The 20,659-nt window shown below is 43.1% G+C and overlaps 1 protein-coding gene across 8 annotated transcripts in view; it reads right to left on the bottom strand.

Moving 5' to 3' along the window:
- GLT1D1 (glycosyltransferase 1 domain containing 1) overlaps window positions 1-20,659 on the bottom strand; it is a 133,765-nt gene that overhangs the window by 66,375 nt on the left and 46,731 nt on the right. For 5 of the 8 annotated variants that reach the window (XM_055237236.2, XM_063615228.1, XM_063615229.1 and 2 more), the window contains exons 4-6: window positions 20,152-20,203; window positions 6,514-6,550; window positions 3,995-4,051 (exon numbers count right to left, since the gene is read on the bottom strand). The exons of 1 other annotated variant lie outside the window; for it this stretch is intronic. In XM_055237236.2, coding sequence (XP_055093211.1) covers window positions 3,995-4,051; window positions 6,514-6,550; window positions 20,152-20,203 — 146 coding nt within the window. Of the gene's footprint in view, window positions 1-3,994; window positions 4,052-6,513; window positions 6,551-11,983; window positions 12,032-20,151; window positions 20,204-20,659 lie in introns of all 8 variants that reach the window. 2 more of the 8 variants (XM_055237234.2, XM_055237237.2) reach the window with 2 other exon arrangements.

Below are 20,659 nucleotides of genomic sequence, written 5' to 3'. Positions count from 1 at the left end.
TATATTCTGAATACATTTACAACTTCTAATTGCACACATTAAGATTAAGCAGCAGCCAAGTAGGTCTCCAGAGGAAAACGCTTTCTAAGGAGTGTTTAAAATCTCCTGGCTGTTCCCTTAATCATTCAACAGCAAGACCAACGAAACAGTCAACCCTGAGACTGTGGAATGTGATGACAGATCATTCTCCTACTGGAAATTATGAATCTTAGTTACAATACCATTGCGTCCTGTGATAGATCGAAGACAGACTAACCTTACAACAGGAAATTGAAAATGGGCCCACTCGTTCTGAATAATGGTACATGTAACTGACATGACAAAGCAGCTGAGGTCGCATGGGTTCATCTGTAATACTGAGAACAGCCATGCTAGTGTGGCTGAGATTGATGAATATAGTACGAAAATTATTTCTGATAAAATGCTTGGAAATTTTTCTTTTCAACAGAACTTAATACTGACATAGAGTATATGGTAGAGGCTTTGTTTCAAGTCTTTTTTGTTTCATTTTATCTTATTTATTTTAAGTTCCAGGATACATGTGCAGGATGTGCAGGTTTGTTAATAGGTAAACATGTGCCATGGTGGTTTGCTACACCTGTCAACCCATCACCTAGGTATCAAGCCCAGCGTGCATTAGCTATTTTTCCTGATGCTCTCCTGATGCCCCCAGCCCTACCCTTGCCTGTCAGGTCCCACTGTGTGTTATTCCCCTCCCTGTGTCCACGTGTTCTCATTGTTCAGTTCCCACTTATAAGTGAGAACATGCGGTATTTGGTTTTCTGTTCCTGCCTTAGTTTGCTGAGGATAATGGCTTCCAGCTTCATCCATGTTCCTGCAAAGGACATGATCTTGTTCCTTTTTATGGCTGCATAGTATTCCATGGTGTCTATGTACCACATTTTCTTTATCCAGTCTATCATTGATGGGCATTTGGGTTGATTCCATGTCTTTGCTATCGTGAATAGTGCTGCAATGAACATACACGTGCATGTATCTTTATAACAGAATGATTTATATTCCTTTGGGTATATACCCAGTAATGGGATTGCTGGGTCAAATAGTATCTTTGTGGAATTGCCACACTGTCTTCCAAAACGGTTGAACTAATTTACATTCCCACTAGCAGGGTAAAAGCGTTCTTATTTCTCCACAAGCTCACCAGCATCTGTTGTTTTTTGGCCTCTTAATAATCGCCATTCTGACTGATGTGCGATGTTATCTCATTGTGGTTTCGATTTGCATTTCTCTAATGATCAGTGGATGATGAACTTTTTTCATATGTTTTTTGGCTGCATGTATGTCTTCTTGTTTCAAGTCTTTGGCATGAAAACAGACTTGGAGTGTCTTTCTGTTTGCTGAGGGCAGAGAATTGATTTTGCAGCTTCAGTCTCTTCTTGGAAGTTTGCAGCAGGAGGCTAGGCGAGGTGGCTCATGCCTGTAATCCCAGCACTTTGGGAAGCTGAGGCAGATGGCTTACTTGAGCTCAGGAGTTCAAGACCAGCCTGGCCAACATGGTGAAACCCCCCTTTCTCCAAAAAATACAGAAAATTAGCCAGGTGTGTTGGGGCGTGCCTGTAATCCCAGCTACTCGAGAGGCTAAGGCAGGAGAATCGCTTGAACCCGGGAGGTGGAGGTTCAATGTAACAGGATTTTACAGAAATTGACGAGTTGAGCCCCAAATTTAAATTGATATGCAAAAAACCTAGAATAGTTAAAATAATTTTGAAACAAAGTTATTGACTAACACTACTTGGTTTCTAGACTTACTATTACCCTATACCAACAAAACAGCATGATATTGGAATAAAGGTAGGCATAGATAATGGAACGCCACATACAGCAAACTGACTTTCAACGAAGGCACCAGAGCAATTCACTGGGCAAAGAAAAACATTTCCAATAAATGATGCCAGAACCATCTGGATATTGTTAAGAAAAAAAAAGATCCCTACCTCATACAACACACAAACAGTAATTTCAGATAGACTTATAATCTTAAATGAAAGAACTACAGCACTAAACTTCTAAAGACATTTAAAAAAGAAAGAAAAACATCTTTGTGACCTTAGGGTAGGTAAAGATTTTGTAGACAGGACTCAAAAGCACTAACCGTCAAAGAAAAAGTTTGATAAACTAGACTTCAATAAAATTTAAACCTCTTCTGCTCTTCAAAAGACATGGTTAAGCAAATGAAAATATAAACCAGTGAATGGGAGAAAATATTAACGATATATTTATCTGACAAAAGGCTTGTACCTAGAATATAAGGAAGTTCTACAAACCAATAATTAGAAGACACACACGCAACTGGCTAGACACTCACAAAACAAGATACATGAATGGCCAATGTACACATAAAAAGGTGCTGAACAAAATTAATCATCAGGGAAATGAAACTTAGAAGAATGACAATGAGACACCATTTCATTATCTCCCTAGAACAACTAAAATTGAAAAGACTGTCTATTCCACTGGTGGGCAAGAATGTGGAGTGACTGAAGCTCTTGTCGGCTTCTGTGGAAGTGTAAGATGGCACACCTTGGAGAACTGTTTGGATATTTTCTATAACATTAATCATATAGTCAAGCTATTTGACTTAGAGGCATTTATCCAAGAGAAGTGAAAACGCAGGTCACCAAAAAACCTTGCACAAGGATGTTCATAGTAAACGTATTTGTAATGGTTAAAAATGGAAAACAAGTTAAAAGTTCATCAATAGAAGAAGAGATAAACAATTTGTGATATATGGAATGAAATACACCATTCTAAAATAGAATACTAAGAAGAAAGGTCTACAGATACACACAATAGGGATAAATCTCAAACACATTAGTTGAACAAAGAAAGCCAGATACAAAAAATTATTTAATGCATGACTCCACTTAGATGAAGTTCAAGAACAGGTAAAACTAATCTAAGATAAGAAAAATTAGACTAGGAATCGCCTATAAAGAGACAGAAATTAAATAGGGAAGAGGGCATGAGAGAACTTTCTTGAGTGGTGGAAATGTTATCGCTCTTGATTGGGGTATTTGTCACACGGGTACATACATTTGTCAAACATTTGCCTAATTTTATACTTGAGATCTCTGCATTTCACTACATACAAACTTCAGAATTTTTTTAAAAAAAGGATGAGTTCACTCTATTCTACTGACATAATGAGCAAAGAAGGCAGGTTAGAGTAGTAAGTGAAGCTTGATTTTGTCTTTTAAACATCATTATTTACATGTAAATTGTTGAGAAAGATCACATCAAACATTAATAGCAGTTCCTTTTTGGTGATGAAATTTCAAGTGATTTAACTTTTTGGTGCATTTTTTGGCTGGGCCCAGTGGCTCATGCCTGTAATCCCAGCACTTTGGGAGGCCGAGGTGTATGGATCACCCGATCAGGAGTTCGAGACCAGCCTGGCCAATATGGCAAAACCCCGTTTCTATTAAAAATACAAAAATTAGCTGGGCATGATGGCGCATGCCTGTAGTCCCAGCTACTTAGGAGGCTGAGGAAGAAGACTCACTTGAACCCGGGAGGTAGTGGCTGCAGTGAGTCTAGATCACACCACTGCACTCCAGCCTGGGCAACAGAACGAGACTCCATCTCAAAAAGAAAAAACAAATGTGTTTCTGATATTTTCTCATTTTTCTACAATGGTAATTTAATTATGTGTATAATTAGCAAAGTAAAATAAAATGAACACATGAGGTTGTTATTCTTATAAAGAACAAATGTCACAGGAAATGATACTGAAAATTTGGAAAGCAGGTGCTTAAAACAGCATCAGAAAGAGCCAGAGCCCCTGTCTCTCTGGCTTTCTAGCTCTGCTGTTCCTCAAAAGGATAAAACTACTCATGAAGTCACAGACAGAGGGAAATGAACCTTGTTCTCCCTGACAACCACTTTTTCAAAACCACATGAACGCCACAAGCTCCTGAAAGTAACTGACAAGATGCACTTCATCAAAATCCTCTGAGAAGATCTCATGTCTCACCAGATCGTTGAAGAAAGGTATTCCAGTTAAAAGCGGCGTTTGGTGTTGTTGCAATTCCTGGGTCAAAGAAACAGAAAAAGGGCAAGTTCACTTTGATGCGACTGCTGAAATACAATGAGTTATTTTGTGTTGAGGCTTATTATTATTACTACTATTATCATTATTGTTTTGAGACGGAGTCTCGCTCTGTCGCCCAGACTGCAGTGCAGTGCCACGATCTCTGCTCACTGCAACCTCCTCTTCCCGGTTTGAAGTGATTCTCCTGCCTCAGCCTCCCGAGTAGCTGGGATTATAGGCGCCCGTTGCCACACCCGGCTAATTTTTGTATTTTTAGTAGAGACAGGGTTTCGCCATGTTGGCCAGGCTGGTCTTGAACTCCTGACTTCAAGTGATCCACCCGCCTCAGCCTCCCAAAGTGCTGGAATTACAGGTGTGAGCCATCACACATGGCCCACTTGTGTTGAAGTTTAAATAACGGTAGCACCTGGTTTTTATAAAACCACTCGATGCTCTGAGTGCATCACTGAAGTCCCCTGAAGCCTTCAGCACAGGAGGGTTAAAAAGAGCCCACAGATTCCACATGAGAAAAGACCCACCCCTTTCAGCCCCAGGATCCATGACAGGCCCAAACTGGGTTAGACAAACGATGAGTTCCTTAAAAATGCCAGGAAGTAACAGGTTTCAAAAACACTGTCAACTAAGCCCCATGTGAAAATTACACCTCCCTGTAAAATTCCCACTCTCAACCCTCACCAACTCATGCCTGACGGTCTGTTGGTTATTACTTCCTCAGAGAGAGAAGTTACATTTAATTTTTGCTAAAAAAAAAAAAAAAAAAAATGACTATTTTACAATTTAGAAATTCAGAGGCAACATCTAGCACGTTATCTTGGTAACAGAAACATTTTGAAATTTTATAAAATGTAAGCAAATCAAGTCGTCTAACCACCTCCAAAATCCACCTGCATAATCATTATTCACACTGAATGATAGACAACGGCTATTTAACAAGTGCCAGCTTCAAGCCAGCCCCGGGCTCTGACTGCATGTAGGTGCTTCCATACTCCACTGCAACCCTTACAGGCCCACTGAGTAGACTGGTTCCTCCAGTTTATCCAGCTGGACACTGATGTTCAAAGAGGTTAAACAGACTTCAAAATGCGCAGGGTGGAGGTGGCAGACGCTGTGTTCAAACCTACGCACTGCCTCAGAGCCCAGGTTTTTCCTGCTGCACCAGCTAAAAATGTCACTGAAGCCAGTGCAGCAAGGACACAGTGATGACAGGACCGCGTGCCTCACTAAGGTGCGCCTGAGCACCATGGAAGTCCTCAGGAGGCGCGAACACCTGGCCTCAGCCTCTGCACTCGTTCTAACCCGAGCTTGGGGCGAATTACATGTTCTTCCTTGGATCTAGGCTTTCCATTATTTCTATTGTGTAGTACGGTGGTTTACAAACTGTGTTTAGAGGGGCCGGGCACGGTGGCTCACACCTGGAATCCCAGCAATTTGGGAGGCCGAGGCGGACAGATCACCTGAGGTCAGGAGTTCAAGATCAGCCTGCAACATGGTAAAACCGTGTCTCTACAAAATACACAAAAATTAGCTGGGCGTGGTGGGGGGGCACCTGTAATCCCAGCTACTCGGGAGGCTGAGGCAGGAGAATTGCTTGAACCCAGGAGGCGGAGGTTGACGTGAACCAAGATCACACCACTGCACTCCAGCCTGGGTGACAGAGCAAGACTCCATCTCAAAACAAAAACAAAAAACTGTGTTTAAACCTCAGAGGGTTTGATGAAAGGCCTCAGATGCCACCATAGGGGTAGAATTGGGCAGGGGGGAAGGAGGAAGATGAAGGGAGAAGAGTTCCAGGTCCCCCAATTCAAGTCAGCTGAAACAGAAGTTCCGCATTTGGTTTGGTTTGTTTTTTCCAAACATACTGCGGATGGAGTATATCGTACTTCTACTGGCAGAAAATGCTAAGTGATCCACATTTTAAATCATTATTTTATAATTTCTCCTATTTATCTTTTATTCTAATGTTAGAAAAATCATAACAATGTAGCCATTCTCAGGCAGATTGCTTGAGCCCAGGAGTTCAAGACCAACCTGGGCAACGTGGCGAAACCCCCATTTCTACAAGGAACACAAAAAAAATTAGCCGGGCGTGGCGGCTCATGCCTGTAGTCCCAGCTACTTGGGGGGCTGAGGCTAGAGAATCGCTTGAACCCAGGAGGCAGAGGTTGCAGTAAGCCGATATCGCACAATTGCACTCCAGCCTAGGCGACAGAGCCAGACCTTGTCTCAAAAAAGAAAAAAAAAAAGTAGCCATTTCACTGATTATTTTTAAGTAAATATGAGAAATCATATTATCTCCTTCATAAACATCTCAATATGTGTCTCTTAAGGACGCAAACTTATTCTTTTAAATATATCTCTATATTTATCACATATAAATATACATCTATCTTTATATATTCATTCTCTACCCCTGTACATAATAAATATTTTAAAATTCTTACCTTGACTCTGGACATAGATCTTACCCTTAGCATGTGGCTTTTGAAAGGGGGGGAGAAAGAAAAGAAAAGTACATTGGATAGTGCATGACAACTGCTTTTTAGAAATAAAATGAAAGTCGTTAACAAAAAAAGCCGTCCTGGAAAACATCACTGAGAGTCATCTGCACAGCTGCTCATAGACTTATTACTCTGTAAGAGCAAAGCATTACTTCTGCTTTTAATAGGTTTTGCCATTAAAAATACCGCACCTATAAGGTAAGAAGCGCACACAAAAAGTCTCTTAAATGAGGCGTAATGCAATGTTGCAATTTCACACTTGCTATGTTAGTGGAGACATTACTGAAGTTCAGCCAGACAGCATGCCAGTGCCGGCCCAGCTGATGCAGCTCCTGCCCCTGCATGGAGGTGGAGGTTTGGGGAAGCTTGTTATGGCTTATGCATCCCTGAGGGGAAGACTACTTCCGCCACCCCCAGAAAAAATGAAGAAAGGAGCAGGAGGAGAAGGAGGAGCTGCCGATATGTTGGGAAACCAAAGACAGGCCCCAGGAGGCAGATCCGTCCAGGCAAGGGAGGACAGCCGGATGGAAAGCGTCTGGTAAGGTACCTCCCTGGCACCAAGCAAAAGGCGGCCCTTGCATGACGGATTTGGATATTTGTAACAAGATATCAACTTACTATTCCTTGCCGTGTTTTCTGGCGGAATGTCACAAAACTACTGCAGAGAAATTGAATCCATTTCTCCAGTTCATGTTGAAACAGTGGCAGGAATATTTTTAAGATGACGTTTAGATGGAAAGGTGGAGGCAGGAGCAGAGTGAGACCCTCTCTGAAACGGCTGATGGAGCAAGTCCATGCCAAGGACGGTTTCTCTCAAGTGATCAAAATAGGCCGTCATTTTGGTGAAAGAGTCCAAAAATGGATGTCTTTTTCTCATGTGACCTAAGTCTGATCAATGCATGAAATGACTGAACTAGCTAGATCCCTGGAGGTCACAGAAGTCACACCCCTGTGCTTTGTTGGCGTAGGGATACAGTTTGGTCTTTAGGGTACCAGGGAGCCCTCGGCACTGCATGGGGTGTGCTGGTCCACGTTGGACATTGTCCCCACGTCAGTTTTATATTTTGGGACACAAGCTAAAGGTGAAGCAGCCCTGCCAGGGCGAGACAATCAACAGGAAGAAGGAGACTGGCCCTCCCCAAGCCTGGGAAGGTTTGGCAGAGGCAGCATCCAGGCAGAAGGTGGGTGGCACGGCCGGGCACGGTGGCTCACCCATATAATCCCAGCACTTTGGGAGGCCGAGGCAGGCAAATCATTTGAGGTCAGGAGGTCAAAACCAGTCTGGGCAACATGGTAAAACCCTGTCTCTACTAAAAATACAAAAATTAGCTGGGCGTGGTGGCATGCGCCTGTAATCCCAGCTACTTGGGAGGCTGAGGCAGGACAATCGCTTGAACCCCGGAGGCAGAGGTTGCAGTGAGCCGAGATTGCGCCACTGCACTGCAGACTAAGCGACAGAGTGAGACTCTGCCTCAAAAATAAAAAAAAATAAAGAAGGTGGTGGGTACACACGAGACTTGGCATGGCGTTGGTTTTGTCCTTAGCATCGCATTTTGTATTTAACTACAGGAAGTACCTCAAGCCTCCAGAAGTCTTGCCTCTCCTCCCCACTTCACCATGCAAGCAGATACGCGTGGTATTCCAAATGCCCTTAAAATAGTAAACCTTTAAGAGAGAGTTTCAAAGACCTCTTCTCTACCAGTTAAAAAAGACATTAACTTTAACGAAAAAAAAAAAAAAAGGCTAAGGGCAACCATTGAAATTAGAAATTGCAGTTCAGAGCCCTAAACTATTCCTTGTGCTGAATTATAATTTCCCTGGAAAGCAGGAAGAGCTGTTACTGGAGTGTAGTGGAGGCTCGGAGTGCCTCTTCCTGAAACAAGCCTGTGTCCAAAACACTCGCCTGGAAACATCTTGAAGATGGATGGTAAAGCACTCACAACAGAACACCAGGCATTTAACTTAATATAAGTTAAGTTAATGTCAGTGTTTGACAATAGCAGACTCAGCATAATCCTAGATAAATATAAGGTGAGGCAACATAGAGTTTATAGTTTTTGTCACTATTTTCATTGGAAATGTGCTCTGCAATTAGCAATACATAAACTCAAAATGTTCCTGTCAAGAAACTCCTTTTTCCACCAAAAAAAAAAAAAGTTAAACTTGTATCTCAGCTCTGTCAGCAGAAGGAATTGACTGAATGTGAAGATTTCTGGACTTATCTGCTGATCTTCCCACATCTCTGAGCATCATTTTTCTAAAATCATTTGAAAAGCGTTTCATAAATGGTATTTTCAGATCTCATCCAGGCAAACAGAGGAAATAAAGTTGCAGTAGAAAGGAAGTCTCGACCTGAGTTATTTTTAATCATTGCAATAAAAGAAATCTAGCAAAAGCCAATTGGCTTATATTGATTTTGAAAAACATTTTCTATATGAAAGTGTAACAAATACAAATTAGCTTTCCTTGTTCAATATTTATGATTGTTCTATCTGCCTTGAAATAACACGAGTCAAAGTCCTTGTGTACGGCCTGCCTTGCAGATTAGCTCATGAGTGCACACAATGGCAAACACTGAGGTGTGTCTATCAGCAACTGTTACCTCTTTGGCTCATTACTGGATATAAAAAGCCAGGATCCTATTGGATAGACACCTATAAATAGATGGACTTCTAACAGACCCAAGGGCTAACTGATACCTTTTCATGCTGGAATAACATCAACCAAAGAACTTCCCATTCTTTGACTAAATATAAGCCAGAGATTCACCTTCTAAAATTAAACTTTCTGCAAATGGAAACCACAATAGATTATTTTCAAAATACATGCACAATTTTATGCTCTACAGACGACAAAAATAATAGTTTTTGTTCTGAAATTATAATACAACTTCAGATTGTGGCTTTGTTAAAACTACTTGTAAAACGATTACAAACTGCTTAAAAGAAATGATGGCCCATACATACAAAGTTAAAAAATATATTTATGCCACAAAACACATAGAAATTGGGCACTTTTCAAGGTCACGGTGTCTTTTTTCCTCCCTCTACTCTTTTCCCTTAGAAATCTATTATTGTGTATAAAAAAAAGAAAATAATATTCAAAAGGAAGGGGAGCTATGGGGAGATTCAGCCTTGCCACTGAACTCCTGCAATGGAACCACACAAAGAACAATTTTTTTCTTTTCTTTTCTTTTCTTACTAGGAAGTACTTTAATCACTTCTCATAGAAAAAAAATGTCCAGACACTAACACTTCACAACATTTTAACAACAAAGAAAGAGGTTTTCAAGAGTTGGGATTCTGGAACATGAGGAAGAAGCGTTGGTGTCCTGCTTCATTATAGATGGATGGCACAGGTCAGAAATGGGAGACTGGCTGCGAAGCCAATATCAAAACCCAGTGGAATGACGCTTGGACCTATCATGTTTTTTGTTTTTTGTTTTTTTTTGTTTTTTTTGAGACAGAGTCTGGCTCTGTCGCCCAGGCTGGAGTGCAGTGGCGCAATCTCGGCTCACTGCAAGCTCCGCCTCCCGGGTTCACACCATTCTCCTGCCTCAGCCTCCCGAGTAGCTGGGACTACAGGCTCCCACCTCCGCGCACGGCTAATTTTTTGTATTTTTAGTAGAGACGAGGTTTCACCGTGTTAGCCAAGATGGTCTCGATCTCCTGACCTCGTGATCCGCCCGCCTCGGCCTCCCGAAGTACTGGGATTACAGGCTTGAGCCACCGCGCCCGGCCCATCGTGTTTATTTTCCTTCCTGCTGTCCTCTCTGTCCGACAGAAACGCCAGCCACCATACAGAGCCCAGTAGCACCTAGCTGAGCTGCCAGTCTTCCCCCTTGGGTAGGAGAACAAAAAGAAAAGAAAAAAAAGAAACGAAAGAAAAGGAAAGGAGAGGGGAGGGGAGGGGAGGGGAGGGGGAAGAGAAGAGAAAAAAGAAAAGAAAGAGAGAAATAAAGAGAGAGAGAGAAAGAAAGAAAGAAAGAAAGAAAGAAAGAAAGAAAGAAAGAAAGAGAAAGAAAGAAAGAAAGAAAGAGAAAAAAAATATAAATGGGTGAGATGAGAAAGAAATGTTGAAACTAGACTGGGACAGGATTCTGTCAGGTCCAATACGGAGCAGGCATAGAGATGAAATTAACCCAATCCAGCCGGGCGCAGGGACTCACACCTGTAATCCCAGCACTTTAGGAGGCTGCAGTGAGCTGAGATCGCGCCACTGCACTCCAGCGTGGGGGACAGAGCAAGACTCGTCTAAAAAATAAATAGTTAAACAAATTTAAAAGAACAACCCGTGACCCTTCACAAAATCAAAGGATGACAGTGTGGCACCCAATCTAGTGGGGCAACTCAAGAAACAGGAACATCAACAGGAAATTTCCAGAGAAGATTTTTGTTTTTTTTTAAACAATTAAATGTATGGAGTAAACAACTCAGAATGATTATTCATTTCATTCAGAAGATTCCCCTACCATCATCTGCCTTGGCACTTTAATGAATTAGAAACAGTACTTGTGACGGTACCACACATTTGAGCCCCGGGTCATGGAAAAAGTAAACTCAAGATCTATGCTCTGGAATGGATGCGTTTTCATACTTCTGAGTTCCCTTCAAACTTCTCAATTCCCAAGGATCTCACATGGGGGGAAACAAACAAACAAAAAACACCCACACAGACATAAAGAACATTTGCAGTTCCATCCAGAAATCTCCAATAAAGGCTCACCTTCATAGAAGCTATTAAAAATGATTAGCAGCCAAGCGCGATGGCTCACTCCTGTAATCCCAGCACTTTGGGAGGCCGAGGCAGGTGGATCACAACATCAGGAGATCGAGACCAGCCTGGCCAACACGGTGAAACCCCGTCTCTACTAAATATACAAAAAATTAGCCGGGTGTGGTGGCGGGCACCTGTAGTCCCAGCTACTCAGGAGGCTGAGGCAGGAGAATGGCGTGAACCCGGCAGGCGGAGCTTGCAGTGAGCCGAGATCGCACCACTGCGCTCCAGCCTGGGCGACAAAGCGAGACTCTGTCTCAAAAAAAAAAAAAAAAAAAAAAAAAAAAAGATTAGCTTCCTGGGACATGATCAATCCCTGGATCTTCTCCTACAGAGGTGAGAGGGTTGGCACAGAAACGAGGTAGTCTAGAGGTGAAACCCACGTGCTCAATGCGTTTTTATGTTTCCAGGAGGGTGGGAACTCTAATAAAAGGTGTGGTCTGTGTAGTTTCAGCTGCTGCCAAGATGACTTTCCGAGGTAATCAGACATAAAGCAATGGGACCATGCAGGAAGAGGGAGAAGTAATAAGTAGCTCAAAAGACAACATGCTTCTACTGCAGACTTTAGGGATAAGTAGACATGCAGCTCATTCCGATTAGGCCAGCGCTAACATCTGCACTGACTTGTGGAGCTCACCTGTATGGGAACTGCACTTGTGACAGCCAATGAGATCTGTCTTGCTTTCTGTATTTTAATTTCCAAAAGAATTTTGATGAGTAAATGTACACAAAGTAAAATTACACTTTAGGTTTTGCCTAATACAGCAACTTCAAGAAGTTACTTTTCTTTAACAAGTGCCAAGGCAAAGTAGATAAATTAGGCCCCAGAAGGTGGTGACTCAAAGTTTCCAGAAAAAAAAAAAAGAAAAACCTCACTCTAAAGATAACACCTGAAAACTTAGCCTTTGCAAAGCGTATTGACGGGCCATTATGAATGGCACTGTGCTTTTTTTTTGTTTGAATATGATAACTGCTTCAAGCAATATTTACTCAAACAGGATTTTTTAAATATAGCTCATAAATAAATATTTGAGTTTAGATAATGTCCTCTTAGAAGAATGCTTATTAGGAAAAGAGTGTGAAAACAGACATGAGGGGTTTTGAGCCCAATGGAGACATATTAAACCATAACCATTGCTTCTCCTGGTAGAAGCGTCCATTAAGATACACGTTTAATTTGTTCGTGGGTGTTTTTCTCTTTTTGGTGAAACTTTTACATTTTCTGGCGAAATTCTGATGAATTTAGAAGCGCTCTAAACGTGGGCTAGAACTAGAAGTACTCAAGTTTGCATCCTGAATATCTATTACATATTGTAGCAAGAAATCAAAATCCTACATAAAATATTTTCAAACTTTCCACAACACATATATCAGGATCAGAAATGTGAAGTGAATCAAATTCTTGAAAATGTCAAATCAATATTATAATATCAGAAACTGGCCAGCACAGAGGCTCGCGCCTGTAATTCTAGCATTTTAGAAGGTTGAAGCAGGAGAACTACTTGAGGCCAGGAGTTCAAGAGCAGCCTGGGCAACACAGTGAGACCTCATCTCCACAAAAAAAAAAAAAAAAAAAGGGCCGGGCGTGGTGACTCACGCCTGTAATCCCAGCACTTTGGGAGGCCGAGGCAGGCGGATCATGAGGTCAGGAGATCGAGACCATCTTGGCTAACACGGTGAAACCCCATCTCTACTAAAAATACAAAAAATTAGCCGGGCGTGGTGGCGGGCGCCTGTAGTTCCAGTTACTCGGGAGGCTGAGGCAGGAGAATGGTGTGAACCCGGGAGGCGGAGCTTGCAGTGAGCCAAGATTGCACCACTGCACTCCAGCGTGGGCGACAGAGCAAGACTCTGTCTCAAAAAAAAAAAAAAAAAACAACAACAACAACAAAAAAAAAAGTAAAAATTTCAGCCAGGTGTGGTGGCATGGGCCTGTAGTCCCAGCTACTCGGGAGGCTGAGGGGAGAGGATTGTTTGAACCCATGAGTTTGAGGCTGCAGTGAGCCATGATCATGCCACTGCACTCCATCCAGCCTGGGCAACAGAGTGAGACCCCTCTAATAAAGAAAAAAAAAACACTTAAAAGATACATTATAATATCACAAACTGACATAGTAATGCCATCCCAAAACATGACCTACGTTGATCATGTGTGCTAGGCATTAACAGCCTAGCATGCTGACCTGGTGAGGAGCCCACTAGGATTGTATATTTTACAAAGTAGGTACAATGTCAAATTAAGGCTGATATAGACAACACTAAAAAATAATGACAAGCATAAACAAAGGCATTTCAAATTAAAAGAGATAAAACCATCTTTACTGAAACCCAATCAAACTAATTTGTGAAGGGTCAGCCAGAGATAGGTAGGCAATCATAAACCCAGCTCCCAAGACAGCGTTTCCGTAAGAGCAGCCCTGGGGGCTGAAGTTCGCTCACCAGTTACAAACTAACCCTCATTGGGCACATGTCCATTCACGTGTCCTCCAGGATCAGATATCGTGTGAGTAAGTTTCAGAAATCCCGAAAGAGAGCTGCCCTGAGCACACAGCAGCCCTCGCCACACGTGGCCACGTGGCTGATCCAGGGCACGTGTAAGGCAGCTGGTTTGAGTTAAGATGTGCTGTGAGTGTAAAATACACACCAGATTTCAAAGACTTCATACAAAAAGAGGTAAAATATGATGTCATTAGTAACTTTCATATTGATGACATGTTGAGATAATATTTTGGAATATAGTGAGTGTGTACTAGGAAATTCGGCCTTGACCAAAGAGAGGCATGACCTGCACCCTTAGCTTCTGGGAAATGGCGTAAGTGGCATAATACCTGACAGCAGAGTGTTTGTTTAGGGTGGGAAATGGGCCAGGCGCGGGTCATGCCTGTAATCCCAGCCTTTTGGGAGGATGAGGTGGGCAGATCACTTGAGGTCAGGAGTTCGAGACCAGCCTGGCCAACATGGTGAAACCCAGTCTCTATTAAAAATACAAAAATTAGCCAGGCATAGTGGCAGTCACCTGTAATCCCAGCACTTTGGGAGGCTGAGGCAGGTGGATCGCCTGAGGTTGGGAGTTCAAGACCAGCCTGGCCAACATGGTGAAACCCCATCTCTATTCAAAATACAAAAATTAGCTGGGTGTGGTGGTAGGCACCTGTAATCCCAGCTACTAAGGAAGCTGAGGCAGGAGAATCGCTTGAATCCGGGAGGCATAGGTTGCAGTGAGCCAAGATCGCACTACTGCACTCCAGCCTGGGCAACAGAGAAAGACTGTGTCTCAAAAAAAAAAAAAAGACTGTTTTCATGCTTTAACCATCACCTGGACACCAGTGACTCACATGGCTGTGTCCCCAACTGTGCCCTCCTCTGAGGACAGTCCTACATTCTCAGCTCTATTCTGGATATTCACCCGAGTCCAATATTTGTCGCTAAGTCAATACATCCAGAACCAAATGATTCAGTTCCTCTCCTTTTCCCCCTCCAAATTCTATTCCTTGATTTCTTCCAAACTGTATTGATAAAAATGTTAGATTGTATGAATACTCTTAAACCCCTCTTTATTTCTTCCTTACTGACTGTGGTCTGCCAATACAAAAGTTACCTGTTCCATGGTGTTTATGTTTTTTAAAAAAAGTCTTTATCAAAGTACATTTGCAGGTAAAATGGCACATAATTATAGGTGAAATGGCATGATATTGGTAATTTTTCAAATTATTCTAGAAAACATAGTGTGTGTGTGTGAGTGTAGGTGTGTGTGTGTATTCAGGAGGAAGTAGAGCAAATAAGAATTGAGGAATAAATTGGGTCGGGGGCACATAAAGGGCTCATTCTACTATTCTTGCTACTTCTACGTATGCCTGAAAATTTCTTTAATTAAAAGTTCTGGCCGGGCACAGTGGCTCATGCCTGTAATCCCAGCACTTTGGGAGGCCAAGGCGGGCAGATCACATGGTCAGGAGTTCGAGACCAGCCTGGCCAACGTGGTGAAACTCCGTCTCTACTAAATAAATACAAAAATTAGCTGGGCACGATGGCGGGTGCCTGTAATCCCAGCTACTCAGGAGGCTGAGGCAGAAGAATAGCTTGAACTTGGGAGGCGGAGGTTGCAGTGAGCTGAGATTGCACCACTGTACTTCACCTTGGGTGACAGAGCAAGATTCCATCTCGAAAAAATAAATAAATAAATAAATAAATAAATAAATAAATAAATAAATAAATATAAAAAACAAACGGTTCTAAAGGAAGAGTCATTCCTAATCAATCAATTTAACGGATATTCACTGGGCCTGAGACAGTATACTATTCTCCAGGGATGCACGACTGACCATATCATGTCCCTTTCTCAAGAAGCTCATCACTTGAGAAGCACGGGGAAGAAAGTAAAACATGTTATACTCATTACAGACAAGCACAAAGCGTGGCAGATGGTTACAGAGGCCATCAATTCTCCCTCTCCCTGCATCCGTGCCCCTGTAAGGCAGCATTGAAGATCCTCTCATTATGAGGTAGGGACCGTATCTCCACCTGCTGAGTTGCTTTGGTCAATGGGAAGGAGGCAAGCCTATCACAGGCAGAGGCCTGGAATGTGCTTATGAGTTGAAGCCTGTTCTCTCTTCCTGCTGAGCCTAAAACAGGATGGCAGACCCCATGGAGACAGGCCTCAGGGGGGTCCCCGCCATCCCAGCTAAGGTCCAGGCATGGAAATGAGGCCACCCTGTGTGTTTAAGGCAACTGGTTTGTTAAGCAGCAAAAGGTAACTGACAGAGGAAGGGAACTCATCTATGCCAATTCCGGAGGGTCAAGGAAGGATTTACGCTGGAGGATGATATTGAAGGCTGACAAGTTGGAGAAAAGGGCAATGAATTCATGGAAAAGGAGCATGCTTCCACAGGTAAAATATTTCTTTTTTTGTTTTTTTTTTTCTGAGATGGACTCTTCCAGTGGCGCCATCTCTGTTCACTTCAACCTCGGCCTCCTGGGTTCAAGCAATTCTCTTGCCTCAACCTCCTGAGTAGCTGGGACTACAGGTGCACAGCACCATGCCCAGCTAATTTTTTGTATTTTCAGTAGAGACAGGGTTTCGTCATGTTGGCCAGGTTGGTCTTGAACTCTTGACCTCAGGTGATCCGCCCACCTCAGCCTCCCAGAGTGCTGGGATTACAGGTGTGAGCCACCATGCCTGGCAATTATTTCTTTGATGTCTGTCTTAACCAACACAGTTGGGTTCCCACATTTGCTGTTTCATTTAATTTGTTGCAATATGTTGTTTTGGTTGAGGTCTATAAAGAAAATCCTGCCTCTTGCAGACAGGTAGTAGGAAAAGAAAGAGTATTTTAATAGCCTTTCAGATCACTGTAGGCATTGTTCTTGGATACTGCACCCAAACTCAGCAAGTGGCAATTTCTTAAAGTTTAGCTGCATCAGGGAACTTTTCTTTCTTTTTTTTTTTTTTTTTTTTTGAGACAGAATTTTTGCTCTTGTTGCCCAGGCTGGAGTGCAATGGTACAATCTCGGCTCACTGCAACCTCCACCTCCTGGGTTCAAGCGATTTTCCTGCCTCAGCCTCCCGAAAGTAGCTGGGATTACAGGCATGCACCACCATGCCTGGCTAATTTTGTATTTTTAGTAGAGTCGGGGTTTCTCCATGTTGGTCAGGCTGGTCTTGAACTCCTGACCTCAGGTGATCCGCCCACCTCGGCCCCCCAAAGTGCTGGGATTACAGGCATGAGCCACTGCGCCTGGTCAAACTTTTCATACTCGGTTATATTAAAGTCCATTGGTCTACCTGGTAATATGAACTGATCTTTCACCTGTACTTGATTCTATAGGTCACATATTGGTCATTTAAAACATACTGGTTCACTGAGTCATGGAGATCTTTCAAATGTTTAAACATTTCAGCCGGGCGCGGTGGCTCAGGCCTGTAATCCTAGCACTTTGGGAGGCCGGGACAGGTGGATTGCCGGAGCTCAGGAGTTCGAGACCAGCCTGGGCAACATGGTGAAACTCTGTCTCTACTAAAATACAAAAAAAAAATCAGCCGGGCGTGGTGGCGGGCGCCTGTAATCCCAGCTACTCAGGAGGCTGATGTAGGAGAATTGCTTGAACCCAGGAGGCAGAGGTTGCAGTGAGCCAAGATTGTGCCACTGCCCTCCAACCTGGGTGACAAAGCAAGATTCCATCTCCATTAAAAAAATAATAATCATAAACATTTCATTATACAACATCCAAAAAAGTCAGATTTGTTGGTAGAACGACCGATGTCATCAGGAAAGCCTTCAGATACTGGGAAACTGACCACCTCATGCTGCCTTTCCAAAATTCTAATTTTTACTTGAAAATTCAAATTTGGCCACACCCAGTGGCTCATGCCTGTCATCCCAGCACTCTGGGAGGCCGAGGCAGGAGGATGGGCTTGAGCCAGGTGTTCGAGGCTCCAGTGGGCCATGACTGCACCATTGCACTCCAGCCTGGGTAACAGAGTGAGAGCCTGTCTCAAAAAAAAAAAAAAAAAAAAAAAAAAGGACCAGGCACGGTGGCTCACGCCTGTAATCCCATCACTTTGGGAGGCCAAGGTGGGTGGATCACAAGGTCGGGAGTTTGAGACCAGCCTGGCCAACATGGTGAAACCCCGTCTCTACTAAAAATACAAAAATTAGCAGGGCGTGGTGGCGGGTGCCTGTAATCCCAGCTACTTGGGAGGCTGAGGTAGGAGAATCGCTTGAACCCGGGAGGCAGAGCTTGCAGTGAGCCAAGATCGCGCCACTGCACTCCAGCCCAGGTGACAGAGCAAGACTCCATCTCAGAAAAAAAAAAAAAGAGAGAGAGAGAGAGAAAAGGTCAGGCGCGGTGGTTCATGCCTGTAATCCTAGCACTTTAGGAGGCCGAGGAAGGCAGATCACTTGAGGTCAGGAGTTCAAGACCAGCCTGACCAACAAGGCAAAACCCCATCTCTACTAAAAAAACAATAACAACATGTATTCAAAGGTTAATATTTGAAAAGCTAATAATTTGTATTTCTTCATCAAGGACATTTTTAAGTGAAACTAGCTTAAGTGGGTGGCGGTGACTAATCAGCGAATATTAGCACAGATGGGGCCACTGCCTTCATTAGTATTAAGGCAGCTGCATTTTACACATCATTGCATTTTAAATCATGAGAAAAGCTAAAAGAAAAGGCTTTGCATTATTATGTAGAAAAAGCTTGACTTGGTGGAGGCCCTGAAAGAGTCCTGGGGAATCTCAGAGGTCCAGGGACCCCATTTTGGTAACCACTGGTTTGAAAACTACCTTAAGAAGGCAGATAGATAGTCCAACAGGTAGGCCAGGTGTAGTGGCTCACACCTGTAGCCCCAACACTTTGGGAGGCTGAGGTGGGTGGATCACTTGAGGTCAGGAGTTTGAGACCAGCCTGGCCAACATGGTGAAACCACGTCTCTACTAAAAATACAACAATTAGCCAGGTGTGGTGGCACATGCCTGTCGTCCCAGCTACTCAGGAGGCTGAGGCAAGAGAATCGCTTGAACCCGGGGGGCAGAGGTTGCAGTGAGCTGAGATAGCACCATTACACTCTAGCCTGGGTGACAGAGTGAGACTCTGTCTCAAAAAAAAAAAAAAAAGTTAGGTACTACAATAAAACTGGAAACCAGGATGCCTGTTGGGTTTTCTAATACTGAGATTGACAAGTCATTAAATTGCACTAGGAAATACAACCTCCATGCTCTGCCTGGGAAAAGTCTGATATAAAGAATAAGACTATGGGCAGTCAGGGCGTGTGCAACTTCACATTCACGTATGTCTAGCATCCCGAGCTTTCGGAAGAGACCACAGATGACTGGGTTCTGCCCTTGTGCCAATGCAGCAGTTTCCAAGTACCACCAGTGGAGCAGGCTCAATGCAGTTCCCACTGCCAGACACAGCAGCCTTGCCCACCAAAGGGAAACTGACCTTTGGCTTTTTTCTTTAGTTTTGCAGGCACCAGCTCCATGGTGCGTTCACATAGCTCCTTACTGGGAATTCAGTTAGGCTCCCACCAGCTCATACACCTGCCCTCTAAGTCATCATGAATACAGAGTCAATAAATGAACTAACTTGTGGATCTACAAACTCTTGACTGTTTAAAGCTCTTCTAATAAATGGTCCAACCCAGGAAACCACCTCTGTCACCTAAGAGATTGTTACTCTCATGTATACAAGGTTGCTGCAACATTTAGAGTGCAGCTGATAAATCACCCGATCTGAGAACATAGAAAGGAAACAGGGCCAGGTTCGGTGGCTCATGCCTGTAATCCCAGCACTTTGGGAGGCTGAGGCAGGCAGATCATTTGAGATCAGTAGTTCGAGACCAGCCTGACCAATATGGTGAAATCCCATCTCTACTAAAAATACAAACAAATTAGCTGGGTATGGTGGTGCGCACCTGTAATCCCAGCTACTCAGGAGGCTGAGGCAGGAGAATGGCATGAACCGGGGAGGCGGAGCTTGCAGTGAGCTGAGATTGCGCCATTGCACTCCAGCCTGGGTGACAGAGCGAGACTCCATCTCCAAATAAAACAAAACAAAACAACAACAACAACAAAAAAAACACAGACAACACATTACTGGGCTATTTTTGTCGTTCAATAACAACATCAAAAAATATCAGGGACGTTTTAGGTGCATCTACACATACAAAATCAATCTATGGGAAACATAATACAAACAGGCACCGTCCACGGGAACACTGTCAGCTCAGTAAGGCTGCCTTTCAGTTCTCGAATTCTGCAATTTCATCAGCACAACCAAAATAACACCAGATAAACACATACCCACTGCGCTTGTGCCATTTCCTTCATTGACTCTGTGAAAGCGACAGCAAATCTAGTAAATGAACAAAAATAATAGAAACAATTAGGCCAGAATTCAATTAAAAGAACTATGAAACAGCTCTTTGGAACAAACTATGAGAGACAAGGTGAGACACTAAATTTAAAATGCAATCAATCTTTATTACTTGTGGTCACTGGCCATTAGGTTTAATCTCAACTCACATCAAAAAAAAGTTGTATATGCAAGAAGTAAACCAAACGAAGCCCAAAACTTCCTATTTTTTCTCTTCCTTCCACGCAAGTTCAGAGAGGCAGGGATAAAATCAAAAGCAAGAAATCAAGATGCAGGAGAGAAGCAAGGAACTTGCTTAGTTAATCCACCCTGACCATTCAAGGGCAGCCTGTCCACTCCACTAGCTCTGCCAAGGGAAGACTATGGGGACACGATCACAATTTACTGAATGCACACACGGGTGCTGTGATCATCTCCCTCCTTTCAATTGCTTCT

This window comes from Symphalangus syndactylus, chromosome 13, assembly GCF_028878055.3.
Source record: "Symphalangus syndactylus isolate Jambi chromosome 13, NHGRI_mSymSyn1-v2.1_pri, whole genome shotgun sequence".
Classification (NCBI taxonomy): domain Eukaryota; kingdom Metazoa; phylum Chordata; class Mammalia; order Primates; family Hylobatidae; genus Symphalangus; species Symphalangus syndactylus.
This window is presented reverse-complemented; position numbering and strand designations above follow the sequence as displayed.